The sequence below is a fragment of the Rhinopithecus roxellana genome, chromosome 18, assembly GCF_007565055.1.
Source record: "Rhinopithecus roxellana isolate Shanxi Qingling chromosome 18, ASM756505v1, whole genome shotgun sequence".
Classification (NCBI taxonomy): Eukaryota; Metazoa; Chordata; class Mammalia; order Primates; family Cercopithecidae; genus Rhinopithecus; species Rhinopithecus roxellana.
In genome coordinates this window covers 92,609,788-92,632,529 of record NC_044566.1, presented here as the reverse complement: position 1 = coordinate 92,632,529, position 22,742 = coordinate 92,609,788, and the positions used below count along the sequence as shown (strand labels likewise).

The window sequence follows — 22,742 nt, the reverse complement described above, 5'->3', positions numbered from 1 at the left end:
TGTTAAGGAGGATTTAACTTCTTTATCTGATTAGATGAGTAAGTAGCTGGGAACGCAACTTACCTTTGTCTCAAGAATTAGCTCCCAGTTCATCCAGTCCGATCATATGTATTCATGTTCCTGGTTTTCACTGGTAAACTTCATAATCTTAATATTATCCATTAAATTCCTTTAAAAGTAAGTTGTATTTTGGTGTATACTGTCACTGGTAGAGGGTTGTGTCTGCAAGTTATCCAGGTTATTGGCGTTTTGAACAAAGAATTAGACAAAATGTCCAGCAAAGTGAACAATGAAGCAACAACAGAACAAAAGCAGGGATTTATTGAAAATGAAAGTACAGGTGGCCGGATGCGGTGGCTCGTGCCTGTAATCTCAGCACTTCGGGAGGCTGAGGCAGGTGGATCTCCTGTGAGGTCAGGAGTTCGAAACCAGCCTGGCCAACATGGTGAAACCCCGTCTGTACTAAAAATGCAAAATTAGCCTAGTGTGGTGGTGCAAGCCTGTAATCCCAGCTACTCGGGAGGCAGAGACAGGAGAATTGCTTGAACCCAGCAGGTGGAGGTTGCAGTGAGCCGAGGTCAAGCCATTGCACTCCAGCCTGGGCAACAGGAGCGATACTCTGTCTCAAATAAAAAAAAAAAAAAATGAGAGAGAAAAAGAAAATGAAACTGCACTCCACAGTGTGGGAATGGGCCTGAGCTCAAGGGCCTGGATACAGAATCTTCTTGGGTCCAAATACCCTCTATAAGTTTTCCATTGATTACTTCATACTCACCTCATGTAAATGAAGTGGTAGCCCATAATCAGTCTGATTGGTTGCAGAAAGCAACCAACCAGAGGCTGAAGTGAAGTTACAAAGATCGCACTCCTGTGCAAACATCTGATTGGTTGCAAAAAGCAACCAGATGGGTAGGGTGAAGTTACAAAGTTACACTTCTATGCAAACGAAGACTTGGCCGGCAATCAGTCTGATTGGTTGTGGACAGCAACCATTCAGAGGCTGGGGTGAAGTTACAAAGTTGCAATCAGATTGACCCACAGTCAATCTGATTTTCTGATTTGTTGTTGGATGGGAAATTGACTGTTGGATTTCCCATCTGCCACACAGAAAAGGTGGGGGGTTTGCAAAGGGAGTAGCCTCTGGTCCTTTTGTTACTTAGGTGTGGAAAGTTAGGATTTTCCTTTCAATTTAGTTCTAGGAAGTCGGCTGAAACAGCCTTAGGTTCCCTGCCTCCAGATCCTATTCTTCTGCCTCAATACTATCATGGGAATAATAAATTTCATAGGTTATTAATCTCTTTTAATTGATCTAAATCACCTGTTTCCTTGTGGATTTGACTTAATTCCCACTGCCCTGCTGACTTCTCAGCGTGTATAAATGCTCAATAATTGGATGAATAGGTATGGGTGGGTGAATGAGTAAGTAGCCAGTCACCTTACATTATAGAATGTTTTACTGATTCTTTTTAGTTCCTGACCTCCCAACATTTGCGAAAATCCATACTCCATTAGTGTGTGGCCGGTGAACCTCTCTTGATAGAGAATAACCATGGTTTCCGTGAGAGCAGAAAGAAACAAGAGGGCTTCCAAGGACTTACCCACAGAGGCACGCCTTGCTCAGCAAGCATGGTTCTTCCCTGTTGGCCTCTGTGTGCTCTGGGTAGCACCTCGGCTGTTTGCGGCCCACAGTATCACCTATTGACAGGTGTAGATAGCTATTGGTAGTATCAATAGGTGTAGGAAAGGGTCTGCCTCCGGCTGTTCCTGATTTTTTCTTTCTCAAAGGCTTGTGCATGCCCTGGGCTTTCTCACTGTCCGTTGCTCGGTGAGGTCTACTTCAGTATCAGCTCTTACTCCCATATAACCACCCGCCTGCTTTAAATATGCTGGCTTTCTGACTTCAAGAAAATCATGCTCTCGGAAAAAGTCTAATCATTGTGGATAACTTTGAATGTGGAGCTAGTGATGCATTGCCTGAGGGAGGAGGGACTCATATTTTGAAATGATAAAGAACCAGGGGCGTAAACATTGAAAACTCTTGAAAATAATTAAAAGTTCTCTTCAGAATTTTAAAAAGTCTTCTTCTATTAGTTTAGCTAATAATTTAGCCAACTTTTCTTTAAATATCATTTAAGGAAAATGAAATAACTATTTTATATTTATTTGCTTTACTTTTTTTTTTAACTGGTGTTTCTGTTTTCATTGTCTATTTTCATTGCAGAAATAGTCAGTTGGTAATGATGTTTATTAAATAGGCCTTATCGAATAGAAACCTAACACAAGCCATATATATAATTTAAAATTTCTTTGTTTTAATTAGCTTTTTTTTTTTTTTTTTGAGACAGAGTCTTGCTGTGTTGCCCAGGCTGGAGTTCAGTGGCACCATCTCAGTTCACTGCAACCTCCGCCTCCCAGGTTCAAACAATTCTTCTGCCCCAGCCTCCCAAGTAGCTGGGATTACAGGCACCTGCCACCATGCCCAGCTAATGTTTTTATTTTTAGTAGAGAGGGGGTTTTACCACGTTGGCCAGGCTGGTCTTTAACTCCTGACTTCAAGTTATCTGCCCGCCTCAGCCTCCCAAAGTGCTGGGATTACAGGCGTGAGCCACTGTTCCCAATTATCATTTAAAATTTCTTAGTAATGATAGTAACAAAGAGGAAACAAGTGGAATTAATTTTACTAACACATTTTATTTAACCCAGTGTACCTGTGCAGACAAAAGTGATTCCATCTTGATTGCTAATCTACCATGTTTTATTTTTTTTCTCTTGAAGGCTAAACCTTGTTTTTTTAATTTAATTTATTTTTTATTTTACTTTTTTTTTTTTTTTAATGATAGGGTCTTGCTCTGTTGCCCAGGCTAGAGTGCAGTGGTGCAGTCGTCGCTCACTGCAGGCTCAACCTCCCAGGCTCAACTGATCTTCCTGCCTCCGCCTCCTGAGTAGCTGGGACTGCAGGCCTGTGCCACCACGTGCAATTAATTTTGTTGATTTTTTTGTAGAGATGAGGGCATACTGTGTTGCCCAGACTCCTAGACTCCAGTGATCATCCTGCCTCTGCCTCCCAAAGTGCTGGGAGTATAGACCTGAGCCGCCACTCCCAGCAAAGCCGTGTTGATTTCTCGTTAGCCCCAGTCTCGTGAATGCCTCCTGATTCCAATTTTATTTACTGTTTTTAGTGTAAGAACAAAGCAGCCTTGATGTTACCACACAAATTATAGGCAGTGACGCACATAGCATTCTCACCTGTTCTGGAGGGTGCCTTTAATTGCCTCTATAGAGCACGTGCACCCTTTTCCTGTGGCATATAAGCTCTGGGTCTGGCTAGTAACAGTGTGGGATGTACCTGTCTTGCAGCTATCCGAGATCACGCTTCTGTCTGTAAGTTCCCCCAAGTAAGTTCCCCCAAGAAAACACTCTTTACCAACAAACTGGATTTATTTGCCTTATTCTTTGGTTTCTTGGCTCCTTCTGCATTTGGGGGCTGCTTTGCATTTATGGCCCTTTCACAGAATAATACCCAAAATGTTGTCATTTCAACATGAAAGACTTTTAAAAATTACTAATGTGATACCAGAAACAACATAGACATTGGCATTAATACAGCAGTATCTTAAACAATGGAACGGTCAGAGTGGAATGCAGTCCTACCAAAACAATGGAGTTGGGCTTAACAGAAAATGATACTACACTGCTTCAGTTTTTAAAGTAAAATTAAATACAATTGAAAAATTAACTCCTCGGTCACATCAGTCATATTTCAAGTTCTCAGTAGCTGTGTGTAGCTAGTGGTTACTGGGTTAGACCACTCACAAGCAAAATTTTTTATAAACCAGAGAGTGTTTACAGATGGAGAAAACCCTACATAATGGTTTTTCAAGTATTCCCCTTGAATGTCAACCACAGTTTTGGTTTTTATTTTTTAAAATTCGGAACTTCAAAATTCGGAATAGATGAGTTGAATTTATTTTTAAACAGAAGATGAATTTATCATCTAGCTGACTAACTTTTTAAATTTCCACTTAAAAGATTAAAAAATTAGAACTATTTTTAAAACGTGGAATGATTTCCTGCCTGTGGCATAAAGTAATGAAACAGAGATTCGCTGTGTCCTGGCCATGGTGAGCTCACTCTCTGTTTTCCTCACAAACCCCAGAGCCTTTGGAGTGTGGAACCTGCTGGATGAATAGAAGTTTTTTATTTTATTTTATTTTTACTATGTCTATATTCCTGTGAAGTAATTTTTTTGACCTTGAAAGAAGTTCTTCAATTTTGCTGTTCTCTGTTTCTTACAGTGTAATTTGTGTACCGGGATTTAATGTATTGTTTGCTAACGTTTTACATACTAGATTTTCATTTTGCATAGTCACGGTGTTTGAACATTTGCAAGCAGAGCCGACTAACTGCTGTTGGCCTGTTCTTTGTGTGGTGTGATTTCTTCTATCCACCTGCTCACAGCAGGTTGCCTTCAGGCCTGAGGAGTAGCTAAATACTTTTGAAAATATCTTGAGATCCTGCTAAAGTCTAACAATTTCTGCATTTGTGTGATGTGAAGCTACTGTACCTTTTGAAGACTTTTTTCTTTTTATTTCTCATATTCTTGCTCAAATATTTTTAAGAGAAGATAAATTTATTATAAATAACAGTGCAGAGCTGATTGTAGCACCACTGCATTCTATATTGAATAGGTCTTTGATATTCAGCTAAGTGGAACTAATTTTCTATGCTAAAGCAGACAAATTTGGAATAGTGTCACATGAATCTCATGTTATTTACTGAAGAATACCAGATTAAATGGATTACTTGTGAAATGACTAGAGTATTAAATGATACATATATATATAACATGATAACTTAAAATGCCCCGTGGGCCTATGTAATATAAAATATTACACAAGCACATGAATATGATGGACAAGATGTTCTGTTTGCAGATTGTGAAACTATCTGTAATATATATACAAATGCTTGTCCACACAGAATTTGAATCAGTTTTAAAATTGTAACCTTAAATTTCAGTTTTGAAGAAAATCAATTGTTGATTTTCATATCTACTTAAGAGAGGAAGTTAAAAATGTTATTTTCTTTTCAGTTTTTTAGATTAAAATAGCTCCCATGTCCTCCAAGAATAAACTTTAGTTTTAATCCTAATACTGTTTATAGTTAGTAAAATTAATATTTTAATTAGAAAAATAAAGCGGCATACATTTTTGCCTGTACTTTGCTGGTACACAAATGAATTGGGAAGTAACTGTCTTGGGTTTTTAGTCCTAAGATGTTTTAAAGGTTTTGAAAATGTTCCCCCCACCCCCACCTCTTTGAAGTCATTATTATTTTGTACTTTACACATGTGATTTCTCTAGACTCACTGCATGTGACATGAAAGTCTCGGGATATATAGGATATATAAATAACTTAGAATAAGTAGAGGTTGGTATTTTTTTTCAAATGAAGTAGGAAATGAAAGAGTAATTATTAACCATATCCTTTTTATTTTCCTGACATACCAGTTACAGCTACACATCTTAGAAACAAGCTCACCAGTAGAACAGAAATAACTCTGTTGACTCTGCTTTAAAATATTTCCAGGCAGTTTCACAGGTGGGATGTATTTACAGCTATGGTGTAAAATATCAATTTTAATGCAAGGCTACCTGCTTTTGTGATATGGTCCTAGAAGCTTAGCAGTTTTCTTGGTTTTATAATTTGGAGTTACTTGTAAAATTTAACCGAATGGGAAAATGTCTTTCTGAACTTCCCCCTCCCACACCCCCACACATACAATGCTTTTCTCCTCTTCTGTTAACTAGAACATTACATTTTCATTGCTGACTGAGGAAGAGAATTTTGAGCAGTATAAACACTGATTGTAGTAAATGTGGAAAATAATACAAACAGATGCACTGGAGACCGATAAGACAAGTCCCACAGTAACGGCCTTTAAAACATATTATCAAGTTGGAAATCAGTGAGGGGAAAAAGAAAGCTATTACTATTTCTTCCTCTTACTGTTCAGTGACATTATTTTTAAAGGTGAAATTGCCTCTGATTTTATTATCCTAGGAAGGTATTTTTGGAACATTTGATTTATTGTTTTGTGAATATTTTTGCCTTTGTGTGAATAACTTTGCTAATTTTGTATGAATTTGATTCTAACAAATGTAGAAATCATTTTGTTAACAATCTTCTAAAGTATTTTTTTAAAGATATAAAAAGGAATATATTTTGTAAACGCTGGAGCAGACTATCAAAATAAGAAAAGGAGGACATTTTTATCTGGCTTTGGAGTGCCATTTAAAATAGGAAAAGGGATGAAATATTTGGAGAAAATATTTTAATAAGCGTGGATATGTTTCATCACATAAAAGTCTTAATTTTTATGAAGAATTTTGCTATTAGCTTATCAAGTGGTCAGTTCATATTTGTTTTGGCGTGCATTAGGCTCATGATAGGCATTGAATACTTTGTATTTTTGTGGATTCTAAAACTGAATTATCTTAATCCTAGGCTCTAGGAAAAATGTATCTTCCTCTTAGGGAAGATAGAAGTAAATTCCAGTTTTGAGTGAAATTTTCTGTTTTTCTTTACATCTTTTTCTTTTTCTTTCTTTTTTTTTGAGACTGAGTCTTGCTCTGTCACCCAGGCTGGAGTGCAATGGCGCTATCTTGGCTTACTGCAACCTCAGCCTCCCAGGTTCAAGCCATTCTCCTGCCTCAGCCTCCCGAGTGGCTGGGATTACAGGCACCTGCCACCATGCCCGGCCAATTTTTGTATTTTTAGTAGAGGCGGGATTTCACCATGTCGGCCAGGCTGGTCTCAAACTCCTGGGCTCAAGCGGTCCACCTCCCTTGACCTCCCAAAGTTCTGGGATTACAGGCCGTGATCCACCGTGCCGGGCCTGCATCAATCTTTATTGCTAAGATATGTCAGGTTTTGGCCTCCTCCACCTTCCCTCCCTTCTGTCCCTCCTTCTTTACAGACTGGGAGTGTGGTGAAAGAAAGGTGATAGTCGTTATATATGTAATTGTGACCTGCTTTAAACGGAATGCAATGTTAAGGACAGTTTATTAGTACTTATACCTATGTTCACATATTCATTGATACAATTTGTTCTTAATGTGAAAATCTATGTTTCCATTTTACATATTGCAAAATTACTTCTATTTGCCTGGGAATGAATCTAACCTTTGTAGTGTCAGCGAAAGGAAAGATGATATTGTTTTAGTGTCTTCTACATAGAAGGGAACGCCCAGTATGGCCTACGTGGTGTTCTAGGCACTGCGGATAGAACAAGGAACAAGACTTATATTCCAGCAGGGGGAAGTAGATACTAAACGTGTAAATACTTAAATAAAGTGATTTTAGTACTAAGAAGTTGGATGAAGACTATCAAATTGACAGAAAGTGACTAGAGAAGGCAGCTGTAGCAAGGATGGCTAGGAAGTCGTATCTGAATAGCTAACACTGGAGGAGGGGCAAACGTGCAGAAGTCTGGGGGAAGGAAGTCCCAGGTAGCAGAAGGGGCAAAGCAGAGGCTCTGAGACGGGATAAGCTTGTTTTGTGTGAAGGCCAGTTGGGGAAAGTGGAATGAGGAAGACAGAACCAGATCATCCAGGGTCCAAAGAATTGTTTTGTCTTTTTTTCTTTTGATTGGTATTGTGGAGTGTTTGGCGTGTCTGAATAGGAGAGTGATGTGATTGTTAAAATCACGGCAGGCCCTGGGGTAGAGACAGATTGATCTGACCATTGCAGACCTAGGTGAGAGGTGCTGGTGGCTTAGACCAGGAGACACTGCCTGTTTCTATGGGGCTCACAAGTTGAGTGGTTATTACATTTTTAAATAGTTGGGGGGAAGAAAAGAAGAATGTTTCATCCAGCCTGGGCGACATAGTGAGACTTGGTCTCTACAAATAATTTTTTTTTTTAATTGGCTGGGTATGGTGGCCCAGCTGCTTGGGAGGTTGAGGTGGGAGAATCGCTGGAGTCCAGGCAATTGCTGTGGAGAGCTGTGACCGTGCCACTGCGCTCCAGCATGGGTGACAGTGTGAGACACTGTAAAAAAAAAAAAAAAAACACCAAAAATGTTTCATGGCCCATGAGAAGTATGACATCACATTCAGATGTTACTGATAAGTAGTTAACTAGAGCATAGCCACATTCATTCATTTTTGTCTGCCTTCTATAGCTGCTTTTGCAGTTTTTGTCGTATGAAGCTGAATGCGCAGACTTTCTTGCCACGCAAGCAGTTCAGTGGCTTACTATATTTTTTTTTTTATCTCAGGACCAAGATTAAAATTTTTCATGCAGAGTTGCAGGTAGCCAAATTACTTTTATATTCCTGTGCCTTATTTTCCTCATCTGTAGAGCAAAATTGAGATCGTCTTTCAGGTCTGTTTGCTCTCTCCATCCTAAGGTCCTAGGTCTGAATCAGACTTAGTTGTGCTGTTGTGGCCGCTTGGCACATCAGGCTCCTCCTACCTGAATGATTGTAGTGGTGTTTTACTTGGCCTCCTAGCCTGGTCCTTCCCCATTCTGTATATCTTCAGCATGACCTCAGACTACCGTCTTTCTAAAATATGAGCGTGTCACACTCCAGTTCTTAAGTGTAAGAACTTTGTCAAGCATGAACTGTCTCTCTACAGGATCTGACCTGGGTTTATAATTCCTTGCTGGTTTCCTTTCTTGCCACTTCCACCTTGATGCAACCCTATTTCTGGCCACATTGAACTGCTTAACATTACCTAAACTCTCCATGCCATCGTGCCATGTCTTAATCTGAAATTTGCATTAATTTTTTTTTTTTTTTTTTTTGAGGCGGAGTCTTGCTCTGTGTCCCAGGCTGGAGTGCAGTGCTGCAATCTTGGCTCACTGCAACCTCCGCCTCCCAGGTTCAAGTGATTCTCCTGCCTCAGCCTCCCAAGTAGCTGGGATAACAGGTGCCACCACCACACCTGGCTAATTTTTGTATTTTTAGAAGAGACGGGGTTTCACCAGGTTAACAAGGCTGGTTTTGAACTTCTGACCTCAAGCAATCTACCTGCCTCGGTCTCCCAAAGTGCTGGGATTATAGGTGTGAGCCACCGTTCCTGGCTCCTTTTCAGTTTTCTTTTGGAGAATTCCTGCTCATTTTTAAAATTTGTAATTTGTTTTTTAATTGACAAAGTTGCATATATTTGTCGTGCTGTCTTAGTGTCTTTTGTGTTGCTACAAAGGAATACCCGAGACTGGGTAATTTATAAAGAGAAAAAGTTTATTTGGCTCATGATTCTGATGTCTGGAAAAGTTCAAGATTAGGCATCTGGTGAGGACCTCAGGCTGCTTTTATTCCTGGTAAGAAGACAAAGGGGAGCTGGTGTGTGTGGAGGTCACAGAGTGAGAGAGAAGGGAGGGAGGTGCCAGGCTCTTTTTAACAACCAGCTTTCTTGGGAACTAAGAGCAAGAACTCGCCCTCAAAGAGGGCATTAATCTATTCATGAGGGATCCTTCCCAGAGACCCAGACATCCCCATTAAGCCCCACCTCCAACACTGGGGATCACATTTCAACATGAGGTTTGGAGGAGACAAACTTTCAAACTAGCACGTGTACAACATGTTTTGAAGTACACACTTCAAACAGCGAATACGCTGTGGAATGGCTAAATTGAGCTAATTCACATTTTTGTATTCCCTCACGTGCTTATTCTGTATGTGAGGTACACTTTAAATATACTCAGAAAATTTCAAGAATGTATGAATACATTGTCATTAACTGTAGTTACTATATTGTACAATAGCTTTCTTATACCTATTTCTCCTTTATAACTGCAATTTTGTGGGTTTTGATTAGTATTTACCCAACCCCCCCTCCCCAACCACCATTCTATTTTCTACTCTGAGTTTGACGTTTTTAGATTCTACATGTAAGTGAGGTCATATGGTATGTCTTTCTGTACCTGGCTTATTATACTTAACACCGTATCTTCTGGGTTCATCCGTGTTGTTGTAAATGGCAGGATTTTCTTCTTTGTGAAGTCTGGATAATATTCCATTGTGCATATATACCACATTCCCTGTTTCCGTTGGGGTCCGTGGATGGACACTTAGGTTGGTTCCTTATCTTGGCCATCATGGATAGTGCTGCAATAAACATGGGGATGCTGGTATCTCCTTGACATAACTGATTTCTTTCCTTTGGATATATATGCAGTAGTGGGATTGCTGGATCATATGGTAGTTCTATTTTTAATGTTTTGAGAAACCTCCATACTATTTATCATAATGGCTGAATCCTGTTCGTGTTTTTTTTTTTTTTCTTTTCTTTTCTTTGTAGCAGAGTCGCGCTGTGGCACCCAGGCTGGAGTGCAATGGTACAATCTTGACTCACGGCAACCTCCACCTCCCAGGTTCAAGCGATTCTCCTGCCTCAGGCTCCCAAATAGCTGGGACTACAGGCATCTGCCACCACGCCCTGCTAATTTTTATATTTTTAGTAGAGCCACCATGTTGGTCAGGCTGGTCTCAAACTCCTGACCTCAAATGATCCACCCACCAAAGTGCTGGGATTACAGGCGTGAGCCACTGTACCCTGCCCCTGTTTGTTTTTAAATATCCAGCTTTAATGTCTGTCTTAACCTATCTAATGTCTTTCTTAACCTTTCTGCTCATTTAGTCTATCTTCTTATCCCGTAATACTTTGTACATTTTGTACTATGCATTTATTGTATTGAATTATGCTTATTTTTCCAATAATTCTGCCATCTTTTCCTTAGTCTCCTGGAAGGTGGGTCTTAATTCAGCCAGCAGTGCCCAACACAGTTGAGAGATAGATGGATGATTAGATAGATGAGCAACGTAGAAGTGCCAGTGTCAAAACCTAGGAATCAACCCTCTGTTCTTAACTGAGTCTCTGTAAGACACAGGAAAGGCGTCTGTTTTATTCCATTTTGTTTTCTCTTTTTGCCTTCATTAAGTTCAACAAATGCATATAAAAGAATAGGAAAAACAGATAAGTGAAAACGAGAGTCAACTAATATTTTTGCCTAGAAATAACAGTTTTATGTGCACTAATTCTAGAATTTTTTTCTATAACGTAATTTTTTTTTACAAGGCTTATTCTGAACATATTGTTTTGTTCTTCTTGCACCTAGAAATATACTATAAGCATTTTTCATGTCTTTGAACTTTTTAAATGGCAGGCTGGATATATACCATAATTTAGCCGTCCTTCCCAGTCATTTACATTGCTTGCCATTGTTCAGTTCTGTCAACTATGCTGTGATATTTGTTCAGCTTTATTTTCCTGCCTATCCTCATATTTTTTCCTCAGGATAAATTCTTAGAAGTGAAATGGGTTGGCCAGGCACAGTGGCTCACACCTGTAATCCCAGCGCTTTGGGAGGCTGAGGGGGCAGATTACAAGGTCAGGAGTTCAAGACTATCCTGGCCAACATGGCAAAATCCCATCTGTACTAAAAATACAAAAAATTAGCCGGGCGTGGTGGGAGATGCCTGTGAGCCCAGCTACTTGGGAGGCTGAGGCTGGAGAATCGCTTGAACCCAGGAGACAGGTTGCAGTGAACCAAGATTGTGCCACTGCACTCCAGCCTGTGCAACAGAGCAAGACTTTGTCTTAAAAAAACGATGTGAAATGGGTTGGCAGGGCATGGTGGCTCACACCAGTTATCCCAGCACTTTTGGGAGCTGAGGCCAGGAGTTCGAGACCAGCCTGGTCAACATGGTGAAACCCTGTCTCTACTAAAAATACAAAAATTAGGCAGATGTGGTGGCGGGTGCCTGTAATCCCAGCTACTCAGGAAGCTGAGGCAGGAGAAACACTTGAACCTAGGAGGCGGAGGTTGCTGTGAGCCGAGATTGTGCCATTGCACTCCAGCCTAGGTGACGAGAATGAAACTCAGTCTCAAAAAAAAAAAAAAAGGAAAACTAAGTGATATGGGTTAAAATGCTCCCATACTGATTTTTTTCTACTCTATACCACACTGTCTTTAGTATGCTATTCAGATTACTGTTGTGTCAATTCACTTGGCAATATTTGCAAGTAGGGGAAAAGATTTTGCATTAAACCACTGTCTTTCTTATTGATCTAACCTGCCTCCGTCAAGGAACCAAGGACTCAGCTTGATTTCTAGAGGCTCACTCTGGGTTCTATTACTTTTGTGATCATAGAGATCAGAGTTGGTAAACCACTTCTGTAAAAAGGAATGAAATTAGGATACATCTGTATCCTAATGCTCATGGCATGTAGTTGAGTGAAAACCGCTAATACTCTACATCTGGGAACTTAAAAAAAAAAAAAAAATGATGTTGGCTTAGTTAGAACTGCTTTATTTGTGTGTGTAGTCTTTGAAGTCACTGAATCCTCTCTGATTAGCCAGAAGAGGAAGAATTCTGAGGAATATGTTAGGATTAAATAGAGCAAGTTGTTTTTTTTTTTGTTTGTTTTTTTTGGAGACAGTCTCACTCTGTCGCCCAGGCTGGAGTGCACTGGTGCGATCCTGGCTCACCACAACCTCACCTCAGCCTCCTGGGTTCAAGCGATTCTTCTGCCTTGGCCTCCCGAGTAGGTGGGACTACAGGTGCACGCCACCACGCCTGGCTAATTTTTGTATTTTTGGTAAAGACAGGGTTTCACCATATTGGCCAGGCTGGTCTTGAATTCCTGACCTCATGATCTGCCTGCCTCAGCCTCCCAGAGTGCTGGAATTACAGGCATGAGCCACCGCGCCTGGCCCAATAGACCAGTTTTATAGATGAGAATTATCTCAAAGTGTAGTCTGCTTCCAGTGTACTACTTAGTCACCCATTTTTAGTAGCAGTAGTATTTACTTTTAACTAAAATTTTAATAGTCATAGTATTTACTGTTAATTAAAATTCAAACAAGATATATGCAAGTGATGTATTTGCCTTAAACAAATTTTATTTATAAATAAATGAATAATAAAGAAGTTATTTCTTCCACTACTCTGGACATAGAATTGCATTGTTATTTTAAACAAATGCTAATTCATTTTCTGTAACTATTTTATTGAGATATAATTCACACACCGTACAATTCACCCATTTAAAGTTACAGTTCAGTGGTTTGTAGTCAATTCACAGGGTTGTTCCACCATGACCACAGTCAATTTTAGACTGTGTTTACACCCTTGAGAAACCCCACATCAATTAGTAATCATCTCCATGTTCTCCCAGCCCTCCTTCTGGAGGCGCCTACCAATCTGCCTTCCATCCCATGGATTTGACTATTCTGGACATCTCTTATTAAGTGGAATCATATAATGCGTGATCCTTTGTGACCGATTTCTATTGTAGCATGTATCAGTACTTCATTCCTTTTTATGGCCAAATAACCTTCCACTGTATGACTATACTATATTTTGTTTACCCATCCATCAATTGATGGACATTTGAGTTTTTTGGCTATCGTGAACATTATGTGCAAGCTGTGTGGATATGAGTTCATTCTATGTCTCTTGTTTGTTTTTTAGTGTCTGTCTCGAGAAGCAGGTGGAAACATGAGCATTCAGTTTCTTGGTACAGTGGTAAGTATGAAATCATTATTCTCTTAATTTACAGAGAAAAAAGTGTTCAACTAGTTGTAGCTCATGTGTTTGAGCTTGGTTTCATTACTGGTAGATATTTAAATTACTTCTAATTTTTTTTGCCATTACAAATGATATTCTAGGGAACAACTTCATATATTTCACTTTATTTTAATGTTTGGAATTATTACTATCTTTTTTGAGACAGAGTCTCACTGTGTTGCCCAGGCTGGAGTGTAGTGGCGCAATCTCAGCTCACTGCGACCTCCGTCTCCTGGGTTCAAGCGATTCTCATGCCTCAGCCACCCAAATAGCTGGGATTACAGGTGCCTGCCACCATACTTGGCTAATTTTTGTATGTTTTTTTTTCTAAAGATGGGGTTTCACCATGTTGGCCAGGCTGGCCTTGAACTCCTGGCCTCAAGTGATCCGTCCACCTCTGCTTCCCAAAGTGCGGGATTACCGGTGTGAGCCACCGTGTCCAGCCTGGAGTTACTTTCAAATGTGGATAAGATATTTTTAAACATGTATGATGCATTTCCTCCCAAATAGAATCAAAGTCATAAATAGTTTTATGGCTTATTACACGTTGCCAATTATTTTATGTCTCTTTCGAACACCACCCCATCATGTATTAGAACACAACTTCATACTCTCACCTAGTGTGAGTTATGAGGCACTTGGTCAATGTAACCTAAATTTTAAGTATTGGAATTAAGTTTTGTGATTATTCTTGTTTTTCTGATTAGTAAGGTAATACATGCTTATTGTAAAAAATTTTAAATACAATTCAAATATATGTCATAAGATGTTGCATTAGTCATGGTTCTCCAGAGAAACGGAATCAACAGGATGTGTGCATATGTGTAGAGAGAAAGAGAAAGATGGAGAGATCTAAGGAATTGGCTCAGGCAGTTGTGGAGGCTTGGCAAGACTAAACCCTGCAGGGTGGATCCGCAGGCTGGAGACCCAGGGGAGCCTTGCAGTTCAGGTCCAGAGACAGTCCACTGGCCGAAGCCCTCCTTGCTTGGGGAGGTCTGTCTTTCTCTCTTCAGGCCTTGAATGGGTTAGATGAGGCCCACCCCACTATGGGGGGTGATCTGCTAAACTCTCATCTACTGATTTCAGTCTTCATCTCGTCTAAAAATATCTTCAATGATGTATCTCAGTGTTTGACCTAACATCTGGGTACCGTGGCCTTGTCAGGTTGACACGTAAAATTAACCTTCAAAGAAGTATATATCCTATCCCCTAGAGGTTTTGAAGTTATTAGCAATAAATAATTGTTCCAGAAAATTATGCATCTTTTCATGCAATAATAGATCTTGGACACCTTTCTGTGTCAGTCCATAAGATCGACATCAGTCGTCTTAAGGGCCACACAGAGCTGCATTATGTGGAGGGAGAGGACTGCGTTTACTCCTCAGTGTTCGTGCCGGGAAGGCCACTCGTGCTGTCTCTGCTACTTAGCATCTCTACTGGGTTTCTAATCGGTGTCTCAAACTTCACATACCGAAAACTGAGCTCGAAAACTTTCTCTTTCAGTTTTTCCTCTCTCAGAAAATGGCAACCTGAATTAATCCTTGATTGCTTTATCTCCTCTTCCTCTCTCTGCTCCCTCTCTCTCTCTCCCCTGCCCTCTCTCTCTCCCCTGCCCTTCTCTCTCTCCCCTGCCCCTCTCTCTCTCCCCTGCCCTCTCTCTCTCCCCTGCCCCTCTCTCTCTCCCCTGCCCCTCTCTCTCTCCCCTGCCCCTCTCTCTCTCCCCTGCCCCTCTCTCTCTCCCCTGCCCCTCTCTCTCTCCCCTGCCCCTCTCTCTCTCCCCTGCCCCTCTCTCTCTCCCCTGCCCCTCTCTCTCTCCCCTGCCCCTCTCTCTCTCCCCTGCCCCTCTCTCTCTCTCCCTGCCCCTCTCTCTCCCCTGCCCCTCTCTCTCTCCCCTGCCCCTCTCTCTCTCACCTGCCCCTCTCTCTCTCCCCTGCCCCTCTCTCTCTCCCCTGCCCCTCTCTCTCTCCCCTGCCCCTCTCTCTCCTCCCCTGCCCCTCTCTCTCTCCCCTGCCCCTCTCTCTCTCCCCTGCCCCTCTCTCTCTCCCCTGCCCCTCTCTCTCTCCCCTGCCCCTCTCTCTCTCCCCTGCCCCTCTCTCTCTCCCCTGCCCCTCTCTCTCTCCCCTGCCCTCTCTCTCCTCCCCTGCCCCTCTCTCTCTCCCCTGCCCCTCTCTCTCTTCCCTGCCCTCCTCTCTCCTCCCCTGCCCCTCTCTCTCTCCCCTGCCCCTCTCTCTCTCTCCCTGCCCCTCTCTCTCTCCCCCTGCCCCTCTCTCTCTCCCCTGCCCCCTCTCTCTCTCCCCCCCCCTGCCCCTCTCTCCTCTCCCTCTCTCCCTGCCCCTCTCTCTCTCACCCCTGCCCCTCTCTCTCCCCTGCCCCCTCTCCCCTGCCCCCCCTCTCCCCTGCCCCCCCTCTCCCCTGCCCCCCTCTCCCCTGCCCCCCCTGCCCCCCCTCTCCCCTGCCCCCCCTCTCCCCTGCCCCCCTCTCTCCCCTGCCCCCCTCTCTCCCCTGCCCCCCTCTCTCCCCTGCCCCCTCTCTCCCCTCTATATCTAATTTGTATTATGACTATTCTTATTTTAACTCTTTTCTTTATTATACTGAAACAGTTTGTGCCTTCAGTCTCTTGCCTCGGCACCTGGGTAATGCTTCGCCCACACGTTCTAACCATGAACTATGAATGGAAGTGACTGTCAACCACTGTGAAGGTTCTGAGATTTATGCTACTTGCTGGCTGACAAATCAGCCTGCGACATTTCATGGATGCTGATAGAAAACATGAGACTCCAGGATCAGAGATGAAGGACAGTTTATGACAGCAGCAGCAGTGGTCAGGGTACCATTATCTTTGTACCATTGCCCTGAACCCAGATTCCCCCAGGGCAATGCAAAGAGAGATGATACCTGCACACATAATGGGTGCATTATAGGAGAGGAGCTCTGAGTTGAGAGAACTTGAGTCTTTTTATAATGTGCGGTAATCGCACTTGCCCTTTGATCTGGAGAGAGACACTCTACCAAGGCCGTTTACTGTAAAAACATCTTTGAAAAGATAGTTCACAGCAAAGAACCATCAGTGTCTTGCTCACAAGAAGTGGAAAAATGCAAGAGACTTGGGGGTGAATTGTCTCCTGGTAATGATGTGTGTCACTTTTGGTCAGAGATAACTAAGAGCAAGTGTGAGCCCTCTAGTCCCTGCCATGCCCCCCTTGGAGGTCGTGTGTGACGCTGATGCTCCTGTCAGCACGAGTTCCTGCTGAAGAGTGGCAGTGAGCACTGCCACCTGCAAGTTGTAGTAGACTGAGGTCTCAGTATTGACTTACTGCTGATGCATAGCCCAGCTTATCCTAATACATAGTCTGGGAACATGAAGGACCACCTTCTGTGCATAGAACCCCATGTCCACTTCCATAAATTTCAGATTTTATATAGATTTAGTAGGTTTTTTCTGTCTACTTTGAGTTCTTTCGCTCATAAACTTTCAGTCCAAGCATGTGGTCTTTTTCCTGTTACGCTGTTTGAACTTGATTTAAAAATTGTGGCCAAGCATGGTGACTCATGCCTGTAATCCCAGCTACTCAGGAGGATTGCTTGAGCCCAGGAGTTCAAGCCCAGCGTGGGCAACAGTGAGACCCCATCTCTACACACAGACACACACAAAATAGCGGAGTGTGGTGATGCCCACCTATAGACCCATGTGCTCAGAAGGCTAAGGAGTAAAGATGGCTTGAACCCGAGAGTTCAAGGCTATAGTGAGGCATGATTACCCCACTTCACCCCAGCCTGGGCAACAGAGTGAGACCCCGTCTAAAAAAAATTTTTTTTAAAGCCAAGATTTAAAAATCAAAATAAAATTGTTAGCCAGTTTTTTAATGAAGGGAAAGTTTTCCAAATTAATAGAATGGGACATTCAGATAAAATTTGTGCCTTTATGACCCAGCAAAGCACATTGGGCCTGGGTGTACATGCATGCACTCAGGACTCCACATTTTCACCTTTGGTATCTATCCATTTCATTACTCTGCTACTCCCAAACTGTAACACGTAGAAATTCCATGTTTCCTAGGGCTGGTGCAATGAATTAGCACAAACTGGGTGGCTTAAAATAACAGAAATGTATTCCCTCTCAGTTCTGGGAGCCAGGAATCTAAAATCAAGGTGTGGGCAGGGTCCGTTCTGTGCCTCTCACCTGGCTTCTAGTAGTTGCTGGCAATCCTCACCTTCCTTGGCTTGTAGCTGTGTAATTCCAGGCTCTTCTTCCACTGTCATGTGGCCACCTTCCCTATGACTGTGTGTGTTCATTCACATACATCCAGCACCACCAGTCGTCAGATTTAGGGCTCACCCTAATCCAGTGAAACCTCATTTAACTCATTACATCCGCAAAGACCCTGTTTCCAAATAAGGTCCCATTCTGAGGTTCTGGGTAGACATGAATTTTGGGATGACACTGTTCAAGTCAGTATGCTATATAGATCTGAAAGCATACTTGACACATATGTAAAGCTAAAAAGTGACTGAGGTGACTTACCTAAATATATATTTTACGAGGCTGGGCGCGGTGGCTCAAGCCTGTAATCCCAGCACTTTGGGAGGCCGAGACGGGCGGATCACGAGGTCAGGAGATCGAGACCATCCTGGCTAACACAGTGAAACCCCATCTCTACTAAAAAAAAAAATACAAAAAACTAGCTGGGCGAGGTGGCGGGCATCTGTAGTCCCAGCTACTCAGGAGGCTGAGGCAGGAGAATGGCGTAAACCCGGGAGGCGGAGCTTGCAGTGAGCTGAGATCCGGCCATTGCACTCCAGCCTGGGTGACAGAGCGAGACTCTCTCTCAAAAAAAAAAAAAAAAATATATATATATATATATCTATTACGAACAGAGCATTACTTCTTAGGTCTCACTTGAGTACTACCATTTAATTCCCTAGTGTTTTCATACTGATTATCATCACCTGTATGACTGCAGTTTGTGCCCCATACTCAAAAATGCAGAAACACTGAAGATGGGTATGCCTAGTTTTCAGAAGACAAAAGTGAGCATAGAAAGGTTAAATAAGTATCCTATGGTAATAATTGGTAGAACCAAGATGCAAAACCATCCCTCGCTGACTTTAAAGTCAGGCTGTTAACCATCAGAGTACCTTAAGAACAAATTGCTTGACTGCGGAATCCAGGGAGCGCTCTGCAGTAACTGCTAAGTACAACTGCTCAGGCTGCCATAATGAAACACCATTGACCTGGTGGCTTAAATAACAGATGTTTATTTCTCACAGTTCTAGAGCCTGGGAAGTCTAAGGTGCCAACAGATTCAGTTCCTGGTGAGGGCCCTCTTCCTAGGCTGCAGGCAGATGCCTCTTCTCCCTTAGCAGAGAGAGAGTGCAAACTCTGATCTCCCTTCCTGTTAAAGGCACTAATCCCATCATGGGGCCCCACCCTCATGACCTCCTGTAATGAACTCTGAAAGGCTCCATCTCCAAATACTGTCACATTGAGGGTTAGGCATTCAGCATATGAATTTGGACATTCAGTCCCTAACATACACTTAGTTGGTAAGCTGCAGATCCCAGAATTTTTCCAGGATATCTATGCCCATTTCAGATTGCAGATTGTCTGGGTTTTGTTTGTTTTGTTTGCATGTTTTTGGTGAAGCTGTGAGTACTATCTGTGTACATCAGATAGTATAAACTCACAAAGAAATCGGAAAGAGCTGTTGTTTTACTTAACTACAATTCCTTACTTCAACTGTGCTTCACAATAAGAATAAATATTTTGTTGTTACTTTAAGAATGCAGAAGTTACCATTTTATTGCAAATTTTTATTATAATTTACGTTTTAAAGTACTATCATAAGGCAAACATATCTCAGTGAGACTGACTTTTCTTCCCTTATGAAAACAATGTTTGTATGAAAGGGAAAATAAGCTTAGACTCCATTGAACAGCTTCTTGGTGGCTGCGGTATTGGCATTCACCCAAGGACTCTTGAGAAACAATCAAATTTTCTTTATCTTTGAAGCTTAGCCAGAGATCTAATGAAACCAAATGATGCTAAAGTTCTTAAAGCTAATTTAAATCTCAAATTGTACATTTTAAATTACGTTTTTACTGATAATAAATATACTTTATTTCATATTACTCTTGAAAGCTTGAGTGATAATATTAGTAGAGTAAACATGTTTTACAAAGATTTACCATTAAGAATGCTATTAATATGACCCTTGATACACCAGCACAATTAGATTTCAAAGTAAGCACTTATGAAGTAACAGCGATTAATGACAACCATCGAAAACAATTTTGAACTCCATCAGTTTAACTCAGGAGGGTAAACTTAATATGATAATTCATCTAGTTGAATTGTATCAGCTTAGCAGGAAGGTATGTAAATATGTGACCCTTACCTAGCTTCTAAATGAATGCTGTGCTGATAGATTTATCAGTTCCATTAAAGAACTTTGGGGAACTTTGGAATTTCAGCAATTGTTCCCTTGGAGGCTGAAAACCCAAGCTGATCTCATACTGGGACCATTCTGGTCTGCATATTTCCATAATTTGCCTTTGCTACTAATATGACAGCAAGACACAAATAACTGTTTCTAATAATATCAGATGGAGTTGTGGAGGACAGCATTTTAATGTAGTAAAAGACCTCCCCGTGGGGTTGTTATTGCTACTATAGAACAGCAGCTACACAGTTGCAACTGTAGGCTCTTAATTGATTCGTTTAATTAGCAAGAGCTGAAGCTTGGGCTGTATCTTGTCATCTGATATCATAGGACTCAAAATTTGCATCATTCATATTTATAGATATGTAAACGTCATCAAAAAGGTCTTCTGCTTCTGAAAATTCACTTATGGATATCAAATTTTAATAGAGCAGACTCTCATTTGTTTGAAATTTAAATAATTAGAAAAAGAAAAGAATAAAGTTTGTTACTGTTTTTCTTTATTCTCTTGAGAAATAAGTGATGTCATGCCTTTTTGGTTGTGTATCATCTTCTAAACATAAACTTCCAGAGAACTTCTTCAGTCTTCTATATCCCATAATTCCAGAAGCAGCCCCTCAACTGGACATGTCTGACTTAAGTTGATCTCTTCTCTCTGTCCCATTCCTGTTTCTGTGTCAGTGGGGTTTCTGGAATGACATGATGGCTTACGGGGGTTTCTTGCACACACATGCTGTAACTTTCCACCTGTCCCTGCCTGCCTTTGCAGCTGATCCAAGTCCTGCTAGGGTAGACTCTGCACTTGTGCTCTGCTTTGGTGGGTCATCTGGTTGAGTTGCCCCTTGGATCTTACCTGCCTAACCCAAGCTGCATTGGTCCCCACTTTCTCTGGATGGGGAAAAGAGAAGGAGATAAAGTATCCGGCATAGAAACCAGAGCCTTTATAGACTGTTTACCCTCACTCCACAGGGCTTCCTCCCAGCTAAGTCACACTCTTTGTATTCCTGACCCTTTTCTAGTCCAACAATAGGAAGCAGGTGGTGGTCACAGAGCAGACACTTTGTGGAGGGGTGATGAAGTTTTCTGATGTTCTGATATATTTTACAGTGCTAAGAAAATCTATAGCGTTCCTTCCTGCATTTGCCCCTAAATATACAAATTTCAGGCAAAATGTGGGTAGAATAAGATTTTATGAAATGGAATATGAATGTAATCTTAATCTTGAACATTGTTTTTGTGGTAATGTGTGTTCTGTGTGCCATGTAACCAATCTAAGAATGAACTTTTGGAATATAACTCAGTTTTTATTCTTTTGAAATTACCATGCTCTATATAATATAAAAGTTTGGTTATTAGTATTGCAGTGTCATGCATTCCGAACAAAAATTTAAAAGAAATCATTGCCTGCCTGCTATACTATCTGCTAGCAAGTGGGTTAGATGAGCATGACTTGGTCCCTACCCTTAAGGAGCACACTGGCTGGTAAAGACAGACAAACTAATACCATGCAAACATGGTAAGTGCTGAGATGGGTACTGCATAGGCTCATATAGTAGCAGAGAGAACTGTAGATCTGTTAGCTTTATTATTTGTTTCTTTTATTGATAAACGACAGTACAGTCCATAGGTCATAGGTCTCTGGTTAAGAGTTTGCATTTCATTTGTCAAGTACACCTCAGTAAACACAGGGAAGAGAAGAACTGTATTTCATATCTTATTAGACATTACTTTTTGAAAATGAGCATAAGACCTAGCAGTTAATGGTAGTCATGGGAGTCCGCAGTCATCTTACATTGATGACAGACACTGAATTCTGGCAATTCAAAGGGAACAAATATCCCTGTAGTCATTGAGCCCATTGTCACCTAGGGATGGAGAAATGTAAATGACTGATTACAGTGTACAGTGATAAGAATGCTAACAGAGGTGTGTATGAAGTAGAGGGATTCTGGGGCTGAGGTGAAGAAATTGGAGAAATTGTGAACAGTTTTCCAGTGTTTATAGCTTGTGCTATGACTTCGAGGATGAATTGAGTTTGCAAGCAGGAGAAGGCATTTCAGATAGAGGGGAACAGTAGGCCTAGAGATGCCGGGTTGTAGAAACTGTACTCTGTACTGATGATGGAGAAAGAGGATGGAATGACATTAATAAAGGCACAGAGGTATGAAGATGTCCCAAGTGTTAAAGGAAGAGCAGATTGGCTTATGAGGGTGATGGGCAGGGCAACAAAGATCCCTTTGGAAGATGAAATTAGCCTGTTGGGGGCAAGATGACACAAGACCATTCCAAGGAGGTTGGATGGCATTCCCTAGACCCTGAGGTTCACTGAAGGAGTTGAAAGAAGAATCATAATCTCATCAGAGGTGGTTGGTTTTATTGGTGTGCATTTGTGTGTGTGTGTGTGTGTGTGTGTGTGTGTGTGTGTGTGACAACTATGGGAATAGGCAAAGAAGAGGGTACATTTGAGAGCCACTTTAGAATCCAGTGTACAATTCTATGTATTGGGCATAATTGAAGATGATTCTGAGATTTCTAGAGTATGATAACTGATGCAGTTGACTGAGGGAGGAAAAACAGGAAGAAGAGAAGAATTGTACCAGAGAAAAGATGGACTTGATTAAAAAGGTGGATTTAACGAATTTAAGTTTGAAATGCCAAGAGACATGTATAATGTAAGGGAAATTTCTGGTCTGGAGAGCAGGAAGAAGAGTAAGAGTGAG

The 22,742-nt window shown here is 41.5% G+C and overlaps 1 protein-coding gene across 4 annotated transcripts in view; it reads left to right on the top strand.

The window, feature by feature from the left end:
* Nucleotides 1-22,742, top strand: part of PCCA (propionyl-CoA carboxylase subunit alpha) — a 450,132-nt gene that overhangs the window by 359,093 nt on the left and 68,297 nt on the right. For all 4 annotated transcript variants that reach the window (XM_030921949.1, XM_030921950.1, XM_010368513.2 and 1 more), the window contains one exon: nucleotides 13,487-13,540. In XM_030921949.1, the coding sequence (XP_030777809.1) occupies nucleotides 13,487-13,540 (54 nt within the window). The remainder of the gene's footprint in view (nucleotides 1-13,486; nucleotides 13,541-22,742) is intronic.